Source organism: Salmo salar, chromosome ssa14, assembly GCF_905237065.1.
Source record: "Salmo salar chromosome ssa14, Ssal_v3.1, whole genome shotgun sequence".
Classification (NCBI taxonomy): Eukaryota; Metazoa; Chordata; class Actinopteri; order Salmoniformes; family Salmonidae; genus Salmo; species Salmo salar.
Genome location: NC_059455.1, coordinates 68787690 through 68807345, shown reverse-complemented (window position 1 = coordinate 68807345; position 19656 = coordinate 68787690). Strand labels below are relative to the sequence as shown.

Genomic DNA, 19656 nt, shown 5'->3' with positions numbered 1-19656 from the left:
CAAATGGATAATGACCCCAAGTATACTTCCAAAGTTGTGGCAAAATGGCTTAAGGACAACAAAGTCAAGGTATTGGAGTGGCCATCACAAAGTCCTGACTTCAATCCCATAGAAAATTTGTTGGCAGAACTGAAAAAGCGTGAGCGAGCAAGGAAGCTTACAAACCTGACTCAGTGACAGCTCTGTCAGGAGGAATGGGCCAAAATTCACCCAACTTATTGTGGGAAGCTTGTGGAAGGCTACCCGAAACATTTGTCCCAAGTATAAATTGTTTAAGGCAATGCTACCAAATACTAATTGCATGTACAGTGGGGGAAAAAAGTATTTGTTCCCCTGCTGATTTTGTACGTTTGCCCACTGACAAAAAATGATCAGTCTACAATTTTAATGGTAGGTTTATGTGAACAGTGAGAGACAGAATAACAAAAATATCCAGAAAAACACATGTCAAAAATGTTATAAATTGATTTGCATTTTAATGAGGGAAATACGTATTTGACCACCTCTCAAATCAGAAAGATTTCTGTCTCCCAGGTGTCTTTTATACAGGTAACGAGCTGAGATTAGGAGCACACTCTTAAAGGGAGTGCTCCTAACCGCAGCTTGTTACCTGTAAAAAAGACACCTGTCCACAGAAGCAATCAATCAATCAGATTCCAAACTCTCCACCATGGCCAAGACCAAAGAGCTCTCCAAGGATGTCAGGGACAAGATTGTAGACCTACACAAGGCTGGAATGGGCTACAAGACCATCGCCAAGCAGCTTGGTGAGAAGGTGACAACATTTGGTGCGATTATTCGCAAATGGAAGAAACACAAAAGAACTGTCAATATCCCTCGGCCTGGGGCTCCATGCAAGATCTCACCTCGTGGAGTTGCAATGATCATGAGAACGGTGAGAAATCAGCCCAGAACTACACGGGAGGATCTTGTCAATGATCTCAAGGCAGCTGGGACCATACTCACCAAGAAAACAATTGGTAACACACTACACCGTGAAGGCCTGAAATCCTGCAGCGCCCGCAAGGTCCCCCTGCTCAAGAATACATATACATGCCCGTCTGAAGTTTGCCAATGAACATCTGAATGACTAAGAGGACAACTGGTGAAAGTGTTGTGGTCAGATGAGACCAAAATGGAGCTCTGACATCAACTCAACTCGCCGTGTTTGGAGGAGGAGGAATGCTGCCTATGACCCCAAGAACACCATCTCCACCATCAAACATGGAGGTGGAAACATTGTGCTTTGGGGGTGTTTTTCTGCTAAGGGGACAGGACAACTTCACCGCATCAAAGGGACGATGGACGGGGCCATGTACCGTCAAATCTTGGGTGAGAACCTCCTTCCCTCAGCCAGGGCATTGAAAATGGGTCGTGGAAGGGTATTCCAGCCTGACAATGACCCAAAACACACGGCCAATGCAACAAAGGAGTGGCTCAAGAAGAAGCACATTAAGGTCCTGGAGTGTCTCCAGACCTTAATCCCATAGAAAATCTGTGGAGGGTGCTGAAGGTTCGAGTTGCCAAACGTTAGCCTCGAAACCTTAATGACTTGGAGAACATCTGCAAAGAGGAGTGGGACAAAATCCCTCCTGAGATGTGTGCAAACCTGGTGGCCAACTACAAAAAACGTCTGACCTCTGTGATTGCCAACAAGGGTTTTGCCACCAAGTACTAAGTCATGTTTTGCAGAGGGGTCAAATACTTATTTCCCTCATTAAAATGCTAATCATTTTATAACATTTTTGACATGCGTTTTTCTGGATTTTTTTGTTGTTATACTGTCTCTCACTGTTGAAATAAACCTACTATTAAAATTATAGACTGATCATTTCTTTGTAAGTGGGCAAACGTACAAAATCAGCAGGGGATCAAATACTTTTTTCCCCCACTGTATGTAAACTTCTGACCCGCTGGGAATGTGATGAAATAAATAAATCACTCTCTACTATTATTCTGACATTTCACATTCTTAAAATAAAGTGGTGATCCTAACTGACCTAAGACAGCAAATTTTTAATAGGATTAAATGTCAGGAATTGTGAAAAACTGAGTTTAAATGTTTTTGTCTAAGGTGTATGTAAACTTCCAACTTCAACTGTACATTTTTTTTTTTTACATTTCAGTCATTTAGCAGACGCTCTTATCCAGAGTGACTTACAGTAGTGAATGCATACATATCTTTTTTTTTCGTACTGGCCCCCCGTGGGAATCGAACCCACAACCCTGGCGTTGCAAACACCATGCTGGCGTTGCAAACACCATGCTCTACCAACTGAGCCACAGGGAAGCTGTGTGGGGGCTAAGGCTACCTACATGCTAGCCTATCTGTATGGGACAAAGGCTACCTACATGCTAGCCTAGCTGTGTGTTGGCCGATTACCTGGAGCAGGCTGTCCTTGGTCTCCAGGTCTTGCTGCTGGGTGCTCAGCTCCTTCCTCTGGATCTCCAGCTGCATGTGGAGCTGCTGCACCTCATCACTCTTGTTCTCCAGCTCCTCCCGGAACTGCTCCAGCTGCTCCTCCAGGTTACTGATCTGGAAGGGCGGTGTGGGAAGGGTGGAGTCAAGCTGGCGTGTTGTGTGTTCTTATCCATCTAACGGAGGACCAGGGCATCGACACATGAACTGGGGACCTGTCTTGTGTCCATTGGCTATTGAAGGAGCGTGATTTGAGGCGAAGTGAAAGATGGCGGGCAAAGGGTTGCAACAAATAGAGGAATGGTTCACTTTGTGTAAATCAACGGGACGTGATAACCAATCAAGGTTTTTGCTGGCTAGCTTTGACACAGTGCTGGATTGGCTACTTAGAAATTCCCTTCCAAACATGTGAAAGAAAGAAACCCCCATAAGACCAATACATTACCTCTTTCTCTTTCCTGTCCAGAGCCTCTCTTTCAGTCTGTAGCTGAGCCTCCAGTGATGAGTCCCCAAGCTCACGAACAGACACATGCTGCCTCTTATCATCCACCTGAAACAGACATGCATGCAAGCAAGCAACGCGTGCACACAATACGTTATTATTTAGCGACCAGTCATGCGCGACGCATGCACAAACATCACACACAAGAATACATACAAGCACAGAAACAAATCTCAGGATATCCACACACACACAGCCATACATCATATACAGTATCTGCGATGTCATGCACTAGATCAGCTAGGCAGTAGCAAGGTATGGGGAATTTTTTTTCACTGCTCTGTCTCAGCCTGCCAACAGTGATATTAGTTGCATTACTTGGTTTCAATACTCATTATGGGCACACACATAATCAGCCATGACGTCGGGTAATGCAGGCACACTCAGTCTCCTTTATAAATGCACACATACACAAACACCCATATATATGCAAATACAGCTTCACGCAGTCACTCACACTCTACCAGAACACACACTCATTCTGACACTAACATGCACACGCCATCTTCTCTCTCTCTCTCACACACACACACATATGTTCTATCTTCGTGGGGACCTAAAATTAATTTCCATTCAAAATCCTATCCCTAATAGTAACCCTAACCACTAAGCTTAAAATAGCCTTTGTCCTCATGGGGAAGGGGGAATTCCTTGTTTTACATCCTTGTGGGGACTTTGAGATTTTAGGTCCCCACAAGGAAATAAGAACCCTCCCCACACACACACACACAAAACACACTCCCTCTGGGGAGCAATCTTGGCAGTCGCTAGTCTTAACACAGCATCATCAACAGCAGTGGCGGGAAGGAGTAGGAGGACCGTCTCTTTCTCTCTCTCCCTTTCTAGCTCCCTTTACCTCTCCCCACTCCTCTTTTTCCCACGCTCTCTTTCTCTACTTGTCCCTCTCCTCTCTTTTTCCATATTCCTCTCTTTGTTGTTCTCTCAGTCTCTATCCCACTTCATCCATCCCCTCTTCCTCTCCACCTCCATCCCCCCTTCCTCTCCACCTCTCTCTCTTTTCGCTCTCACCGTCTCAGTGCTGGCCAGCAGCGCCTGCTCCAGCTCGCGGATGCGACCCTCCAGCTTGTCAATCTCCTCGTTGCGCTCGCCCACCTCGCGCTGCAGCTGCTCGGATGCCAGCAGCAGTTCGCTGCACCAGTCCGCCTTCTCCCTCAGCTGCTGGGTCAGCTGGTCCACCTGCGAGAGGAGAGGGATGAGGAGAAAGGAGAGGGAGGGAAAGAGGGGTTTCAATGAGGATCATAGGATCGTAGCTTGTGTATCACTGTGGCTAGCTAGTTGTAACACAACACAGTAGCTGGGAGGTCAGCTGATCCACCTGCGATTTTGAAGAGGGGGAAAAGAGAGGAGGTAGTAGAACTTGGAATTGCCAAGGACCTTACGATATTATCACGATACTTAGGTGTCGATACAATATGTATTGCGATTCTCATGATTTTACATGCATTGTGATTCGATACTGCGATTTTATTGCAATTTCATGTTCCAAACATATTGCTCACTAAATGTCTGCTGCAGAGAGACAGAGAGCATTAGGAAATTAGTTTTGATCAGTCATGGAAATAAAAGTGCTAGAAACATGTTGGCTCACTATTTAAAAAGAGGAGAACACACTATAAGAGTAAAAACACCAGAGTTTTGGTGCAGGTACAGACGACCAGCACTAGCTAACGCTGCATAGCAAAAAAACTTGTATGTATTTTACTAATCGATACTTCAAAGTATCTATAAAATATTGGCCAAAAATAATACAGCGATATGTAACTATCAATTTTTCCCCCATCACTAGGGGCTAGAGGGAGAGAGGAGGGCTTCGGCGAGGATGGGAAAGAGTCTACCTGTCATTATACAGAATGGATGATATGCTTCAATATGAGAGAAGCTGCATTTCAGTATACGTTAGCTACTAGCAATAGCTGTTAGATTAGCTGAGCCACCTGCCGTGTGGAAGAGGGGAGAAGCAGAAGGGAAAAATATTTTATTTTTTTAAACAAGGATGGTTATGCAATGGTGCGGCTGAACAACAGAGGCAGTTTGAATGTAAACAGGAGCAATACTATGAGGTCAGATAAGCCACACCTGCTACATGGTAGGGAAAGGGAGATGAATAAGGAAAGAGGGAGATGAATAGGGAAAGAGGCAGAAAGGGGGGAAGAGGGAGGTTTTGAGTGCAGCTAATGATATTTAATAGAAGGTCCTTTTCAATGACGCTAGCACCACTAATCACTGGGATCCACCTGTCCAGCTATGGTGGACAGAGAAATATTCAATGGGACGAAAAGGAGAAAGAGAGCAGAGGAAGGGAAAGAGGGGGGCTTGAACGTGGTTTGCAATGACAGGCTGCTACCATGCAACTGATGGAATTTTGTTAAAACAGGCTGTTTCAATGCAACTAATAGCAATACCTGGGAGGTCAGCTGATCCACCTGCCATGGGAGAGAAGCAAAGAGGGAGAGTAGGAAAGAGGAAGAAAGAGGGAGAGAGAATGGCCTTTAATGAGCAAAGCAGTGACTAAAAGGAGAAGGTGATGGGAGAAGGAATGGGTCTATGATTATGATAGCAGAGAAAGGCTGCTGTGATATAGCCAATTGCATTTAGCTTAGCAAAAACAGGCCCCTATAGTATCAATAATGGTGTTTAAAAAGATAACTATAATTCAATTCAATAATTCTGAGTTACTTGTAGTGACACATTTCCACAACACATGCCACTACAATACAGTTAAAGACTGAACACAAACAACAGTATGGTAACAAATGTAAAACACAGCTGATGGCAACAGCAAGGAGAGCCATTGCCATAGTATGCCAAAGAGATGTGGAACTTTGATGACGCTAATGACTTTTAGCAGAAACCTGCCACAACAACTCAGTTGACGTACAGTAAACCAGAGAGAAGCAGTAGATCACAGCTGTTATGATAACAGATTCAATTATAATGCAAAGACAGACCTCCAAGGTCCAGATGATGATGCTTAGCACTAATATCCTAATGTAATATCTAATTACATTTACTAGAGGTAGGTAGCTACAACATGGTACGAGAGTAAATACAACCTCTCCATGGACACTGTTTTTTTTTTAAGATAAAAAATATATTAAGTGTTTAAGACAAGACCAGTGTTAAAACCTTATGTTCAATAAAATGTTCCCAAAAAAATCCTACAATACTAGTTGTACAAAACGCATTACAATCACACAATACCCACAGCCCCCTTAGTTAATACACAAATCCCCATGGCGATGATTGACAAATCAGCCCTCACCCCAAAAAAACGCAACAAAAATCACATCCAGCATATAAACTCAGCGAAAAAAGTAACGTCCTCACTGTCAACTGCATTTATTTCAGCAAACATAACATGTGTAAATATTTGTATGAACATAAGATTCAACAACAGACATAAACTGAACAAGTTCCACAGACATGTGACTAACAGCAATGTAAAACTATGTCCCTGAACAAAGGGGGTGTCAAAATCAAAAGTAACAGTCGGTATCTGGTGTGGCCACCAGCTGCATTAAGTACTGCAGTACATCTCCTCGTCATGGACTGCACCAGATTTGCAAGTTCTTTCTGTGAGATGTTACCCCACTTTTCCACCAAGGCACCTGCAAGTTCCCGGACATTTCTGGGGGGAATGGCCCTAGCCCTCACCAACAGGTCCCAGACGTGCTCAATGGGATTGAGATCCGGGCTCTTCGCTGGCCATGGCAAAACACTGGCATTCCTGTCTTGCAGGAAATCACTCACAGAACGAGCAGTATGGCTGGTGGCATTGTCATGCTGGAGGGTCATGTCAGGATGAGCCTGCAGGAAGGGTACCACATGAGGGAGGAGGATGTCTTCTCTGTAACGCACAGCGTTGAGATTGCCGGCAATGACAACAAGCTCAGTCCGATGATGCTGTGACACACCGCCCCAGACCATGACGGACCCTCCACCTCCAAATCGATCCCGCTCCAGAGTACAGGCCTCGGTGTAATGCTCATTCCTTCGACGATAAACGCGAATCCGACCATCACCCCTGGTGAGACAAAACCGCGACTAGTCAGTGAAGAGCACTTTTTGCTAGTCCTGTCTGGTCCAGCGACAGTGGGTTTGTGTCCATAGGCGACGTTGTTTGCCAGTGATGTCTGGTGAGGACCTGCCTTACAACAGGCCTACAAGCCCTCAGTCCAGCCTCTCTCAGCCTATTGCAGACAGTCTGAGCACTGATGGAGGGATTGTGCGTTCCTGGTGTAACTCGAGCAGTTGTTGTTGTGCAGGTGTTGTTAGAAGTGGTCTGCCACTGCGAGGAAGATCAGCTGTCCGTCCTGTTGCGCTTAGGCATCTTACAGTACGGACATTGCAATTTATTGCCCTGGTCACATCTGCAGTGCTCATGCCTCCTTGCAGCATGCCAAAGGCACATTCACGCAGATGTGCAGGGACCCTGGGCATCTTTCTTCTGGTGTTTTTCAGAGTCAGTAGAAAGGCCTCTTTAGTGTCCTAAGTTTTCATAACTGTGACCTTATTTGCCTACCGTCTGTAAGCGTCTTAACGACCGTTCCACAGGTGCATGTTCATTAATTGTTTATGGTTCATTGAACAATCATGGGAACCAGTGTTCAAAACCTTTACAATGAAGATCTGTGAAGTTATTTGGATTTTTACGAATTTTCTTTGAAAGACAGGGTCCTGAAAAAGGTTAATGGTTAAGACGAGTCCTGAAAAAGGGACGTTTCTTTTTTTGCTGAATTTATGTCCATTATCCATCAGTTCCAGTTTGACTAGTCTGGGATCATATTTAGGTAACCACAGGCAATTCTACCTCCCGACTATCCTGGCTGATACTGAGCCGTCATGTACAGAGCCACAACAGTCAATTTTTACAAGACGAGCATATACATTACTGCCTTTCCCAATGTGAGGGAACAGAAGGAGGGAGAAACTGCCTGTGGGGTCCAACAGGGCTCAATGCTGGGGCTATTGCGGAACTGAACTGTTACCTCTCTGCTTCTTTGCTCAGAGCCGGGCTGCTGCTTCTGGCTGTTCTTCAGTTGCTGCTCCAGTTTCAAGATCTCCTGCTGGAAGACGTCCCTCTCGTGTTCCCGGTCAACGGCCTGCTCCTGGGGTTCAGAGATGAAGACAAAGCCTTTAAAGGAGAGTAGCTATGGGAAATACCCATAACATTTCAAATTACATTATATATACACACATGGGAAACATATTTCTGTTTCAGTTCCAATCTGACTGAACCCATTGAATCAGAAATGCATGGATGATGAATAAATGATGGATCAAGTGTAGTGCTTTATGCACTGCCTAACCCCCAATAACCAAAGTGCACATTCATATAACATTCATGTAAATCTGTATTCTTTTAAATGATAGACTTCCTATGGTCCTCCCCCATCCACCCCTCCCTCTCTCCCCATTCATCCATCTTTCCCATCTCTATCCATATCCATCCATATAGCCATGCATCCTTTCCCTCCCCTCTATCTCTTACATCCAGGAACCTCCGATTCTTCTCCAGTTGTTTCTCCAGGGCCTGGATCTGCTGCAGCAGGTCGCCGCTCTCAGTCTTGCGGGCATGCTCCAGCTCGATAACCCGGTTGATCTGCTCCTCCAGCTCAGCCTCCAGTGTTTTCACCTGGTGCAGAAGGTCCAGGCTCTCCTTCTCCGCCTGCCGCTGCACCTCTACCTTCTCAGCCATCAGCTTCTCTGTCTCCTCCAGGAGGTCTGGGGTGAAGGGAGGGACGGAAGGCGTCACACATAAGGTGGCTTTGGAGGGGAGGAGTCTTGATGATTTTTGACATACAGGTTTGATTCCAGCAATGAACAGGACAGGATGCTGAGATGGAGTTGTTGTGGACTGTCGGTCAATAATCCGAAAATCAGTTACAGGCCTGTCAGCCATACAATTCGTTTCAAATCTAAGTATATTTAGCTGTTTTTGTCTGAGAATGTCTGTCTAAACTGTGTTCTACGCATTTTAACAGCATTACAGTTGGCTGCTTTCAGCAACATGTCACCAATAATCCTCCATTTCAGAATCATGTAGCTACTGTATATAACAGACAATCTCACACCCAGTATCTTCCCAACATATCCCTTTAGTAATCCACTGCCATCATTTAACCAACATTGAACCAACCAACATTGCTTCCCCCAGGAGATCGAACCCCATTGTATTAGTACAACAGATAAAAAGGTAAGAGAGTGCAAACCACAGACCAACGACGTAGACAGTGCTGTGACGATGCAATATCCATGCCCCATATGCATTTGCAGGCAAGGGGTGGGACAAATTCCTAATTGAGCAATCATCTTACTCCAAAGGTAGCGGACATTGTCACGATGTTAGCATGGACAATGTGAAGTAAGGTTAGGGTTAGCTAAACTCTTCTGAACATTTACATCAAGGGATTTTAATTTAGGAGCAAAGATGATTGCCAATAAGGAAATACTTATGCTTACATTATCAATGTCTCAAAATATAGCTCATCCGATTCCTTCAATCGTGCTCAATCATAAATAAAATGAGAATGTTCACGCTGACCCATAAGACATTAACATGACAAACCATGATATAGAAAAGGGAATCAAAAGAAAAAGCGTAAGCAAGGGTTAGTGATTGAGTGAGTGAGCCCATAGCAAGCAAGCTCCAAGCTTTTTTTGTGAGTTGCTGATTTGGGGGTTAAAAAAAATACGATACCAGTAAAAAGTTTGGACACACGTACTCATTCAAGGGTTTTCTTTATTTTTTAGATTTTCTACATTGTAGAATAATAGTGAAGACATCAAAACTATTAAATAACACATGGAATCATGTAGTAACCAAAAAAATATATATATTTGCCTTGTTAAAAGTTAATATGTGGAATTTCTTTCCTTAATGCGCTTGAGTCAATCAGTTGTGTTGTGACAAGGTAGGGGGATATACAGAAGATAGCCATATTTGGTAAAAGAACAAGTCCATATTATGCAAGAACAGCTCAAATAAGCAAAGAGAAATGACAGTACATCATTACTTTAAGACATGAAGGTCATTCAATACGGAAATTTTCAATAACTTTGTGCAGTCGCAAGAAACATCAAGCACTATGATGAAACTGTCTCTCATGAGGACTGCCACGGGAAAGGAAGACCCAGAGTTACCTCTGCTGCAGAAATTTCAGCCCAAAAAATGCTTCACTGAGTTCAAATAACCGACATCTCAACATCAACTGTTCAGAGGAGACTGCGTGAATCAGGCCTTCATGTTGGAATTGCTACAAAGAACCCACTACTAAAGGACACCAATAATAAGAAGAGACTTGCTTGGGCCATGAAACACAAGCAATGGACATTAGACCGGTGGAAATCTGTCCTTTGGTCTGATGAGTCCAAATTAGAGATTTTTGGTTCCAACCGCAGTGTCTTTGTGAGACGCAGAGTAGGTGAACGGATGATCTCCACATGTGTGGTTCCCACCGTGAAGTATGGAGGTGGTGTGAAGGTGCTTTGCTGGTGACCCGGTGATTTATTTAGAATTCAACGCACACTTAACCAGCATGGCTACCACAGCATTCTGCAGCGATACGCCACCCCATCTGGTTTGTGCTTAGTGGGACTATCATTTTTTTTTTTAACAGGACAATCACCCAACACACCTCCAGGCTGTGTAAGGGCTATTTGACCAAGAAGGAGAGTGATGGCGTGCTGCATCAGAAGACCTGGCCTCCACAAATCACCCGACCTCAACCCAATTGAGATGGTTTGGGATGAGTCTGACCGCAGAGTGAAGGAAAACAGCCAACAAGAGCTCAGCATATGTGGGAACTCCTTCAACACTGCTGGAAAAACATTCCTCATGAAGCTGGTTGAGAGAATGCCAAGAGTGTGCAAAGCTGTCATCAAGGGAAAGGGTGGCTATAAAATACATTTAGATTTGTTTGACACTTTTTTGGTTATTACATGATTCCATTTGTGGTATTTAATAGTGTTGATGTCTTCACTATTATTCTACAATGTAGAAAATACTAAAAATAAAGAAAAACACTTGAATGAGTAGGTAAGTCCAAACTTTTGACTGGTACTGTATATATTTGTGAAGTGCCACTCGACTAGAGATGAAAAAGTAACAGACTGGCCATGCTCTGATGTGGGACACACCTGCTTCAGGTGCTGCATCGACTGCAGCTTCAACTAGGCCTATAGGAGGAATAAGAAAGCACAGTATTTCAACATGCACTTGTTTTGTCATAAAAAGGAGGAAGACTGGAGGAGAAAGGATGTGAGAGGTGAAAGCGAGAGGTGAAAACGAGAGGGCGGGGCCTCCCTGCATGTGCTGTGGTGGTATTGGTTAAAGCTGTGTCGGCAGAGGATGGATGAGCCAATGCCGTGAGGTGAGAGCCGGAGTGAGGTGTTCCTAAAATGGCCCCCTGTACATTGAATTCATGTGCTTGTTGTATACTTGCCATTTCATTAGGGATCATTCATTAACCTATGGAATACCTTGAAATAGTACTGGATGGAGGTAATGAATCAGAAAATTATTTAAAATGTTTTGCAGTGTGTGTCTTATTAGACAAGTCAAGGCAGTTCCTCCCTGTTTCAGTCGACTTAATTCCATTTGGTGCCTAATGAACACGACGCAGGTGAGACTTTTCAGATGCAATACTTGTGTTACACGTTCCAGGATTCTGTTTTATCCCAGAGGATTTCCATCAAAAACAGTTATCAATTGTAAACTTCTTTACAACATGAATTCATCATGGTCAACCTTCCTACAGAAATTTAGCAAAGTACAGTAATAACAAATTATATTAATAAAAATTACATGAATTTATAACACAGAATAAAAATTGTTACAACATCATTGAGTGATAACACAATAACAATGAGTGGCTCCTGCTAAGTTGACACACTGTGTGATGATGACAATGAGTCATACAAATAGTCAAATGTAGATCTAATCAAGGAAATAAACCAACCTTCTGTATGCAAAAGAACATGGGCCTGTTTTATCTTCGTCATTGGACCCACAGAAATAATATGACTGTCAAATTGCCATGGTCTGAAGGGCTTTTCTCATAATACCAGTATTTCTATTTCAATGATACTACCCCCCACTTCACTCTGCCCACTCTTTGGAGTAGTGATGTCATATAAGACGTAGTCATAGTTCTCTAGTATCACCAACCGCTTGTTTTTGAGCATCTGTATTGGAATAGGCACTGTGCATATCCAATACACTTTACATGATATGAAAGTAACATTTTCACGATTATTTCACTGTCTAGAATACTTGAATGTTTGTCAAAATGTATATTTTGTTCCATTCAGATCCACAAGGAGTAAGTGGTGGGGCACATACGTAACTCGCGGGGGCCGGCATGCTCCCTCATGGCGTCCCGTTGCCGTGACAGTATCTCACGCTCTTCCTGCATCTGCAGTCTCTCCTGCTCCAGTTCGTGTAGGCGGCTGCTTGTCACCTGCAGGAGCCAATGACAATCAGTTAGAGGCAGGTTGACGATATGGTTAGCCAATTAAAAACCGACAAACAACAAAAAACTGTCCTTGCAGTGTGCGAAGTTGCCCGACATAGCGGTAACATTTTAAACAGATGGGAAACAACTTCCAACACCATTTTCTTTAAATCTGCATGGATAGTTTTGAGACAATATTTACCTAGTGGGCATAACTGCTTGAAATGACATAATTACATCAGCGCATGTCACCCTAAACGGTTATAAAACACAGTGATTATGGTGGTTGTAGACTGTAGAGTGGGTCTGTCTTACCTGCAGCTCCTGCTCCAGGCTTAGCTGTAGCTCCTCCTTCTGACGCACCTGCTCCTCCAGCGCAGCACGTTCACCTGTGTAGCCATCGATCAGACCTGAGGGGGGAAGAAAGAGGAGAGGGGGTGTTAATATATAGATTTAGAGATTGTTGAGTGAAACATTCACACAATCACACACATAGTATCAGTTCAAGTACACATTAAAGCGAAAATACAGACACACACACACACACACACACACACACAAGCAAAATCAAGACGAAAAACATAGTACCTTTGGAAAGCATTCAGACCCCTTGACTTTTTTCACATTTTGTTACGTTACAGCCTTATTCTAAAATTGATTAAATAAATAAAAATCCTCAGCAATGTACACACAATATCCCATAATGACAAAAGGAAAAAAGTTCAGAAATGTTTACAAATGTATTAAAAAGAAAAACGGAACTACCTTATTTACATAAGTATTCAGACCCTTTGCTATGAGACTCGAAATAAAGTTCAGGTGCATCCTCTTTCCATTGAGATGTTTCTACAACTTCATTGGAGTCCACCTGTGGTAAATTCAATTGATTGGACATGATTTGGAAAGGCACACACCTGTCTATACAAGGTACCACAGTTGACAGTGCATGTCAGAGCAAAAACCAAGCCATGAGGTCGAAGCAATTGTCCGTAGAGCTCTGAGACAGGCACAGATCTGGGGAAGGGTACCAAAACATTTCTGCAGCATTGAAGGTCCCCAAGAATACAGTGGTCTCCATTATTCTTAAATGGAAGAAGTTTGGAACCACCAAGACTCTTCTTACAGCTGGCCGCCCGGCCAAACTGAGCAATCGTGGGGAGAAGGGCCTTGGTCAGGGAGGTGACCAAGAATCCGATGATCACTCTGAAAGAGCTCTAGAGTTCCTCTGTTGAGATGGGAGAACCTTCCAGAAGGACAACCATCTCTGCAGCACTCCACCAATCAGGCCTTTATGGTAAGTGGCCAGACGGAAGCCACTCCTCAGTAAAAGGCACATGACAGCCTGCCAAAAGGCACCTAAAGACTCTCAGACCATGAGAAACAAGATTCTCTGGTCTGATGAAATCAAGATTGAACTCTTTGGCCTGAATGCCAAGTGTCATGTCTGAAGGAAACCTGGCCCCATCCGTATGGTGAAGCATGGTGGTGGCAGAATCATGGTGTGGGGATGTTTTTTCAGCGGCAGGGACTGGGAGACTTGTCAGGATCAAGGGAAAGATCCTTGATGAAAACCTGCTCCAGAGCTCTTAGGACCTCAGACTGGGGCGAACGTTCACCTTCCAACGGGACAACGACCCTAAGTACACAGCCAAGACAACGCAGGAGTGGCTTCGGGACAAGTCTCTGAATGTCCTTGAGCGGCACAGCCAGAGCCCAGATTTAAACTTGATCGAACATCGCTGGAGAGACCTGAAAATAGCTGTGCAGCAACACTCCCCATCCAACCTGACAGAGCAAATACAGGGGTGCCAAGCTTGTAGCGTCATACCCAAGAAGACTCGAGGCTGTAATCTCTGCCAAAGGTGCTTCAAAGTACTGAGTAAAGGGTTTGAATACTTACGTAAATGTAATAGTTCCATTTTTTTATTTTTAATACATAAAAAAAAAAAAAAAAATGTGCTTTGTCATTATGGGGTATTGTGTGTAGATTGATGAGGAAAATCTATTTAATCAATTTTAAAATAAGGCTGTAACGTAACAAAATGTTAGAAAAGTCGAGGGGTCTGAATACTTTCCGAAGGCACCGTTTGTGCACTACACAAATATGCTACATCCAAAAAGCACTTGCATGTAACACCCACCCACTCCTCCCCAAGGCGCACACGAACACAAAAATATTCAGACAAACAAACAGGCAGAACGTCAGACCAATTTTGCTAGACAGAGTGTACTCTAGAGGGCTATGCTGCCAACAAACACAATGAAATATTCTATTATTACACATCTTGTTACCGGTCACTAGGCAAATGCACTACTGGCATGTAATTCAGCTGATGATAAATCTGTTTGGAAGACATGACTGCATACTAGCAATGTTCCCAAAGATCTGATAGAGATTCCTTACAAAATCATATCTAGTACTACTATGTAGTAGCTATACTAAATAGGTGAGGCGAATAGGATTGTCGGATGTTCTTCCAAGAACATTGTTGTGCTGATGAGTTACATAAGCTTGCAGTGCTCCATCGGATCTCTTTGTTTACTGTAAACACAACAAATAATTTGAAAGGGTGGCTCGACCCTTCTGTCTTCATTTATTCTGTTAGTATTACAAAAGTATACGAACCCACGAAGCAGTAACACATTTTTCACAACTAAGGAATGCATCTCAGTTACATTCCCAATATTTAATCATTTACAGTGGATTAGACCACTCCCAAGAAAGCCTTCTACATAAAAATGACAACTCATATATAGGCCAACCTTTAAGTTTTCAATGCTGTCACTAATGAGGTTTCCATCCAACCTTTTATGCGAGTAAAGTACATCAAATTAAAAAAAAACATCACGACAGGCCTGATGGAAACAGCTAATTTGTCCGTAAACTTCCCAAATGTTGACAAAACAAAATACACAAGTTACATTTTTTGATTTAACCTTTATTTATCCAGGCGAGTCAATTAAGAACAAATTCTTATTTACAGTGACGTACTGGCCAATGTGGGATCTGTGTCTGTAAAATTAATTATGCAAGAAATGACGGTGGAAACGATTTTATGTGCAAATGTTGATATAATAACCATCATATCAAAGTTAACTTGGAGTGTTGCCCTCCCACTGACTTGGGAAAGCATGCAGTTTATTAGGCTACAGGTGAATAAAGTTATGATTAACTTCACAGGGCGGTGAAAGTGCACAGTGATTTATTTTGTATTTTTTGCAATTTTACCCTCTTTTCGCCACAATTTCGTGATATCCAATTACGATCTTGTCTCATCGTTGCAACTCCTCAATGGGCTCGGGCTCAAGAGAGACAAAGGTCGAGTCATGTGCCCTCCAAAGCATGACCCTCCAAGCCGCACTGCTTCTTAACACCTGCTCGCTTAACCCGGAAGCCAGCTGCACCAATGTGTCGGAGGAAACACCGTTCAACTGACGACCCAGGGTCAGCTTGCAGGCGCCCGGCCCACCACAAGGAGTCGCTAGAGCACGATGAGGCCCCCGGCCAAAACCTCCCCTAACCAGGACAACGCTGGGCCAACTGTGCGCCGCCCTACCCAGGCTGTAGTGACGCAACACTCCAATGCAGTGCCTTAGGCCACTGCGCCACTAGGGAGGGCTGCACGGTGATGAGTTTGATGCTCCTTTCTAAATCGAGGGTCTTATTCTAGTGACATGATGATAGATGCTTAACTGCAGTTTGACAAATAAAAATAATCTTGCTCTTTTGTCAATAATCTCATGTAGGCTATACCTGCACTGTATCTAAGACCTGTTGGCTAGAGCGTACATGCCAACACTAGAGTGAGCACATTCGCTATATAAACCCCATTTGTGTGAAAAAACCATCAGTAGAGTTGAAAATGTGATGGAAACACATTTACCCTCTTTTTATTTTAGTTTTTTTATTGGTAAAAGGGAATTTAACCACAAAAGTTATTTTTATGCACACTACGTCATCACGCATAGGGTTTAATCTGTAACAAGTAAATTTGATGGAAACATGCCCGGTGGGAAAAGCTAGAAAAAAAATGTATGCAAAAAAATATATATAATCACACGAAAATCTGGTCACCAATTGGATGGAAATCTAGCTAGTGTCAATTGATAGAAATGTTTGTGTGTTGAATTATCAAGGTTTACGAGCACAGCAACACTATATTAATTGATTACTTGTAACTATGCGCCATGTTAGCTAACAACTAAAATGACAGGGTAGTTTAAACAATAACTCATGTGTTAACTCATTACTCATATGTTGAAACTTGGAATGCTGCTCTCGTGGCAAGGGGCCGTTTACCAAAAACTCAGCACTCTTGGATCTGCATTCCTCTGGTCATAAGAGGTTGATTGTCAGAATCAATCCACCAACCAACAATTCACGGCTTGTTAAGGAAGTTACGAATTATAATAAAGCTGATAAAAATAAAAGGTGATAATTGAGTACTGATGAGACAATTCTGGTCTTAAGTATCATGTCATTTTATTAGGCCACAGCCATGAAGCCTATATGCATCTTGATAATATCAAATGTCTGATATAGCCTAACGCTGGAAGCTTGTGATGGCCTCCTGGCTTCACCCTCCAGGTACTGCAGTCAAAACTGCAGGTACTGCAGTCAAAACATGATCTTATTAAAACCAGAAATGGCAGTTTTTCTCTCGGGGTAGTGATGGGAGGGGGGAATCAATACACTTACAGATAGCAATATTATTTTGGACGATATATATTACTTTGACTCCAAGTATAATTTTTTGTTGTTGTTGCTTGGCAGTGTTAGATGGCGCTAGTCAGCTGTACCGGCGCCAAAACTATATTTTTCATCCTATTGCTTGTTCTCCATCTTCTTTTTATATAGTGAGCCAACATGTTTTCAGCACTTTTATTTCCATGACTGATCAAAACTAAATTTACTCATGCTCAGGAAGGAATCCCTTATGACTGAAACGCATAAGGCTCTAGTCTTATGAGAGAATCTATGTCATCTCTGTCTCATGGAAACAAATTGCATATGATTAGGTGCAAATAGAGTATCATCGATCAGGGTGCAAAACAAACTAACCACTGTGCTGACACTGCCTGCCACACATGCATGCACACACTACAACTTTCTTGCATTAAAGACACTTTAAACTTTTATAATGCACAGCACTGTCTCACCAAATGTGTAATCTCTGCACACACTTGAGGCCCTTTGCTACAAAATGTCCACAATGTCATCCCGATGTCATTATATTTCCTTGAGCAATGCAGTTAAACCCCACAGCAACTAGTCCCTGGGCGCCGATGACATGGATGTCGATCAAGGCAGCCCCCCGCACCTCTGATTCAAAGGGGTTGGGTTAAATGTGTTGGACAAATTTCGGTTGAATGTATTCAGTTGTGCGACTGACTAGGAATCCCCTTTCCACTTCTTATAGGCCTATGTCTCTCTCTAATACTCTACTATAAAACCTATCCTCTGCGAAACATAATACAGAACTACATCATAACGCATTTCAGAAACGTACACAGATGAAGACATATCCCAAACTTCAACAATGCTGGTGCACATTTGAAAGGTTAGCATTATCACCAAACATCAAGCAGCAGTTGGGAGATGACTTTATGAAAGCAAATATTTGTCATACTTCAGAATCTTATCACATTTGACATATATACAGTTGAAGTCGGAAGTTTACATACACCTTAGCCAAATACATTTAAACTCAGTTTCACAATTCCTGACATTTAATCCTAGTAAAAAATTCCCTGTTTTAGGTCAGTTAGGATCACCACTTTATTTAAAAAATGTGAAATGTCAGAATAATAGTAGAGAGAAGGATTTATTTCAGCTTTTATTATTCACATCACATTCCCAGTTGGTCAGAAGTTTACATACACTCAATTAGTATTTGGTAGCATTGCCTTTAAATTGTTTAACTTGGGTCAAACGTTTTGGGTAGCCTTCCACAAGCTTCCCACAATAAGTTCGGTGAATTTCGGTCCATTCCTCCTGACAGAGCTGGTGCAACTGAGTCAGGTTTCTAGGCCTCCTTGCTCGCACAAGCATTTTCAGTTCTGCCAACAAATGTTTTATAGGCTTGAGGTCAGGGCTTTGTGAAGGCCACTTCAATACCCTGACTTTGTTGTCCTGAAGCCATTTTGCCACAACTTTGGAAGTATGCTTCGGGTCATTGTCCATTTGGAAGACCCATTTGCGACCAAGCTTTAACTTCCTGACTGATGCCTTGAGATGTTGCTTCAATATATCCACATAAGTTTCATTATAACCTCATGATGCCATCTATTGTGTGAAGTACACCAGTCCCTCCTACAGCAAAGCACCCCCACAACATGATTCTGCCACCCCCGTGCTTCACGGTTGGGATGGTGTTCTTCAGCTTGCAAGCCTCACCCCTTTTCCAACAAACATAACGATGGTCATTATGGCCAAACAGTTCTATTTTTGTTTTATCAGACCAGAGGACATTTCTCCAAAAAGTATGAGCTTAGGCCCCATGTGCAGTTGCAAACTGTAGTGTGGCTTTTTTATGGCGGTTTTGGAACAGTGGCTTCTTCCTTGCTGAGCGGCCTTTCAGGTTATGTTCATATAGGACTCGTTTTACTGTGGATATAGATACTTTTGTACCCGTTTCCTCCAGCATCTTCACAAGGTCCTTTGCTGTTGTTCTGGGATTGATTTGCACTTTTTGCACCAAAGTACGTTCATCTCTAGGAGAACGAACACGTCTCCTTCCTGAGCGGTATGACGGCTGTGTGGTCCCATGGTGTTTATACTTGCGTACTATTGTTTGTACAGATGAATGAGGTACCATCAGGCGTTTGGAAATTGCTCCCAAGGATGAACCAGACTTGTGGAGGTCTACAATTTTTTTTCTAAGGTCTTGGCTGATTTCTTTTGATTTTTCCATGATGTCAAGCAAAGAGGCACTGCGTTTGAAGGTAGGCCTTGAAATACATCCACAGGTACACCTCCAATTGACTCAAATGATGTCAATTAGCCATTCAGAAGATTCTAAAAGCATCATTTTCTGGAATTTCCAAGCTGTTTAAAGGCACAGTCAACTTAGTGTTTGTAAACTTCTGACCCACTGGAATTGTGATACAGTGAATTATAAGTGAAATAATCTGTAAACAATTGTTGGAAAAATTACTTGTGTCATGCACAACGTAGATGTCCTAACCGACTTGCTAAAACTATAGTTTGTTAACAAGAAATTTGTGGAGAGGTTGAAAAATGAGTTTTAATGACTCCA

At 42.9% G+C, this 19656-nt stretch overlaps 1 protein-coding gene across 7 annotated transcripts in view; it reads right to left on the bottom strand.

Annotated features, from left to right (window-relative positions):
• Positions 1 to 19656, bottom strand: part of LOC106569851 (A-kinase anchor protein 9) — a 157416-nt gene that overhangs the window by 26858 nt on the left and 110902 nt on the right. For 6 of the 7 annotated variants that reach the window (XM_045694733.1, XM_045694734.1, XM_045694738.1 and 3 more), the window contains 8 exons: positions 12713 to 12807; positions 12286 to 12403; positions 11082 to 11120; positions 8434 to 8666; positions 7931 to 8050; positions 3951 to 4118; positions 2865 to 2969; positions 2384 to 2536 (listed from right to left, as the gene is read on the bottom strand). In XM_045694733.1, the coding sequence (XP_045550689.1) occupies positions 2384 to 2536; positions 2865 to 2969; positions 3951 to 4118; positions 7931 to 8050; positions 8434 to 8666; positions 11082 to 11120; positions 12286 to 12403; positions 12713 to 12807 (1031 nt within the window). The remainder of the gene's footprint in view (positions 1 to 2383; positions 2537 to 2864; positions 2970 to 3950; positions 4119 to 7930; positions 8051 to 8433; positions 8667 to 11081; positions 11121 to 12285; positions 12404 to 12712; positions 12808 to 19656) is intronic. The other variant, XM_045694736.1, reaches the window with a different exon arrangement.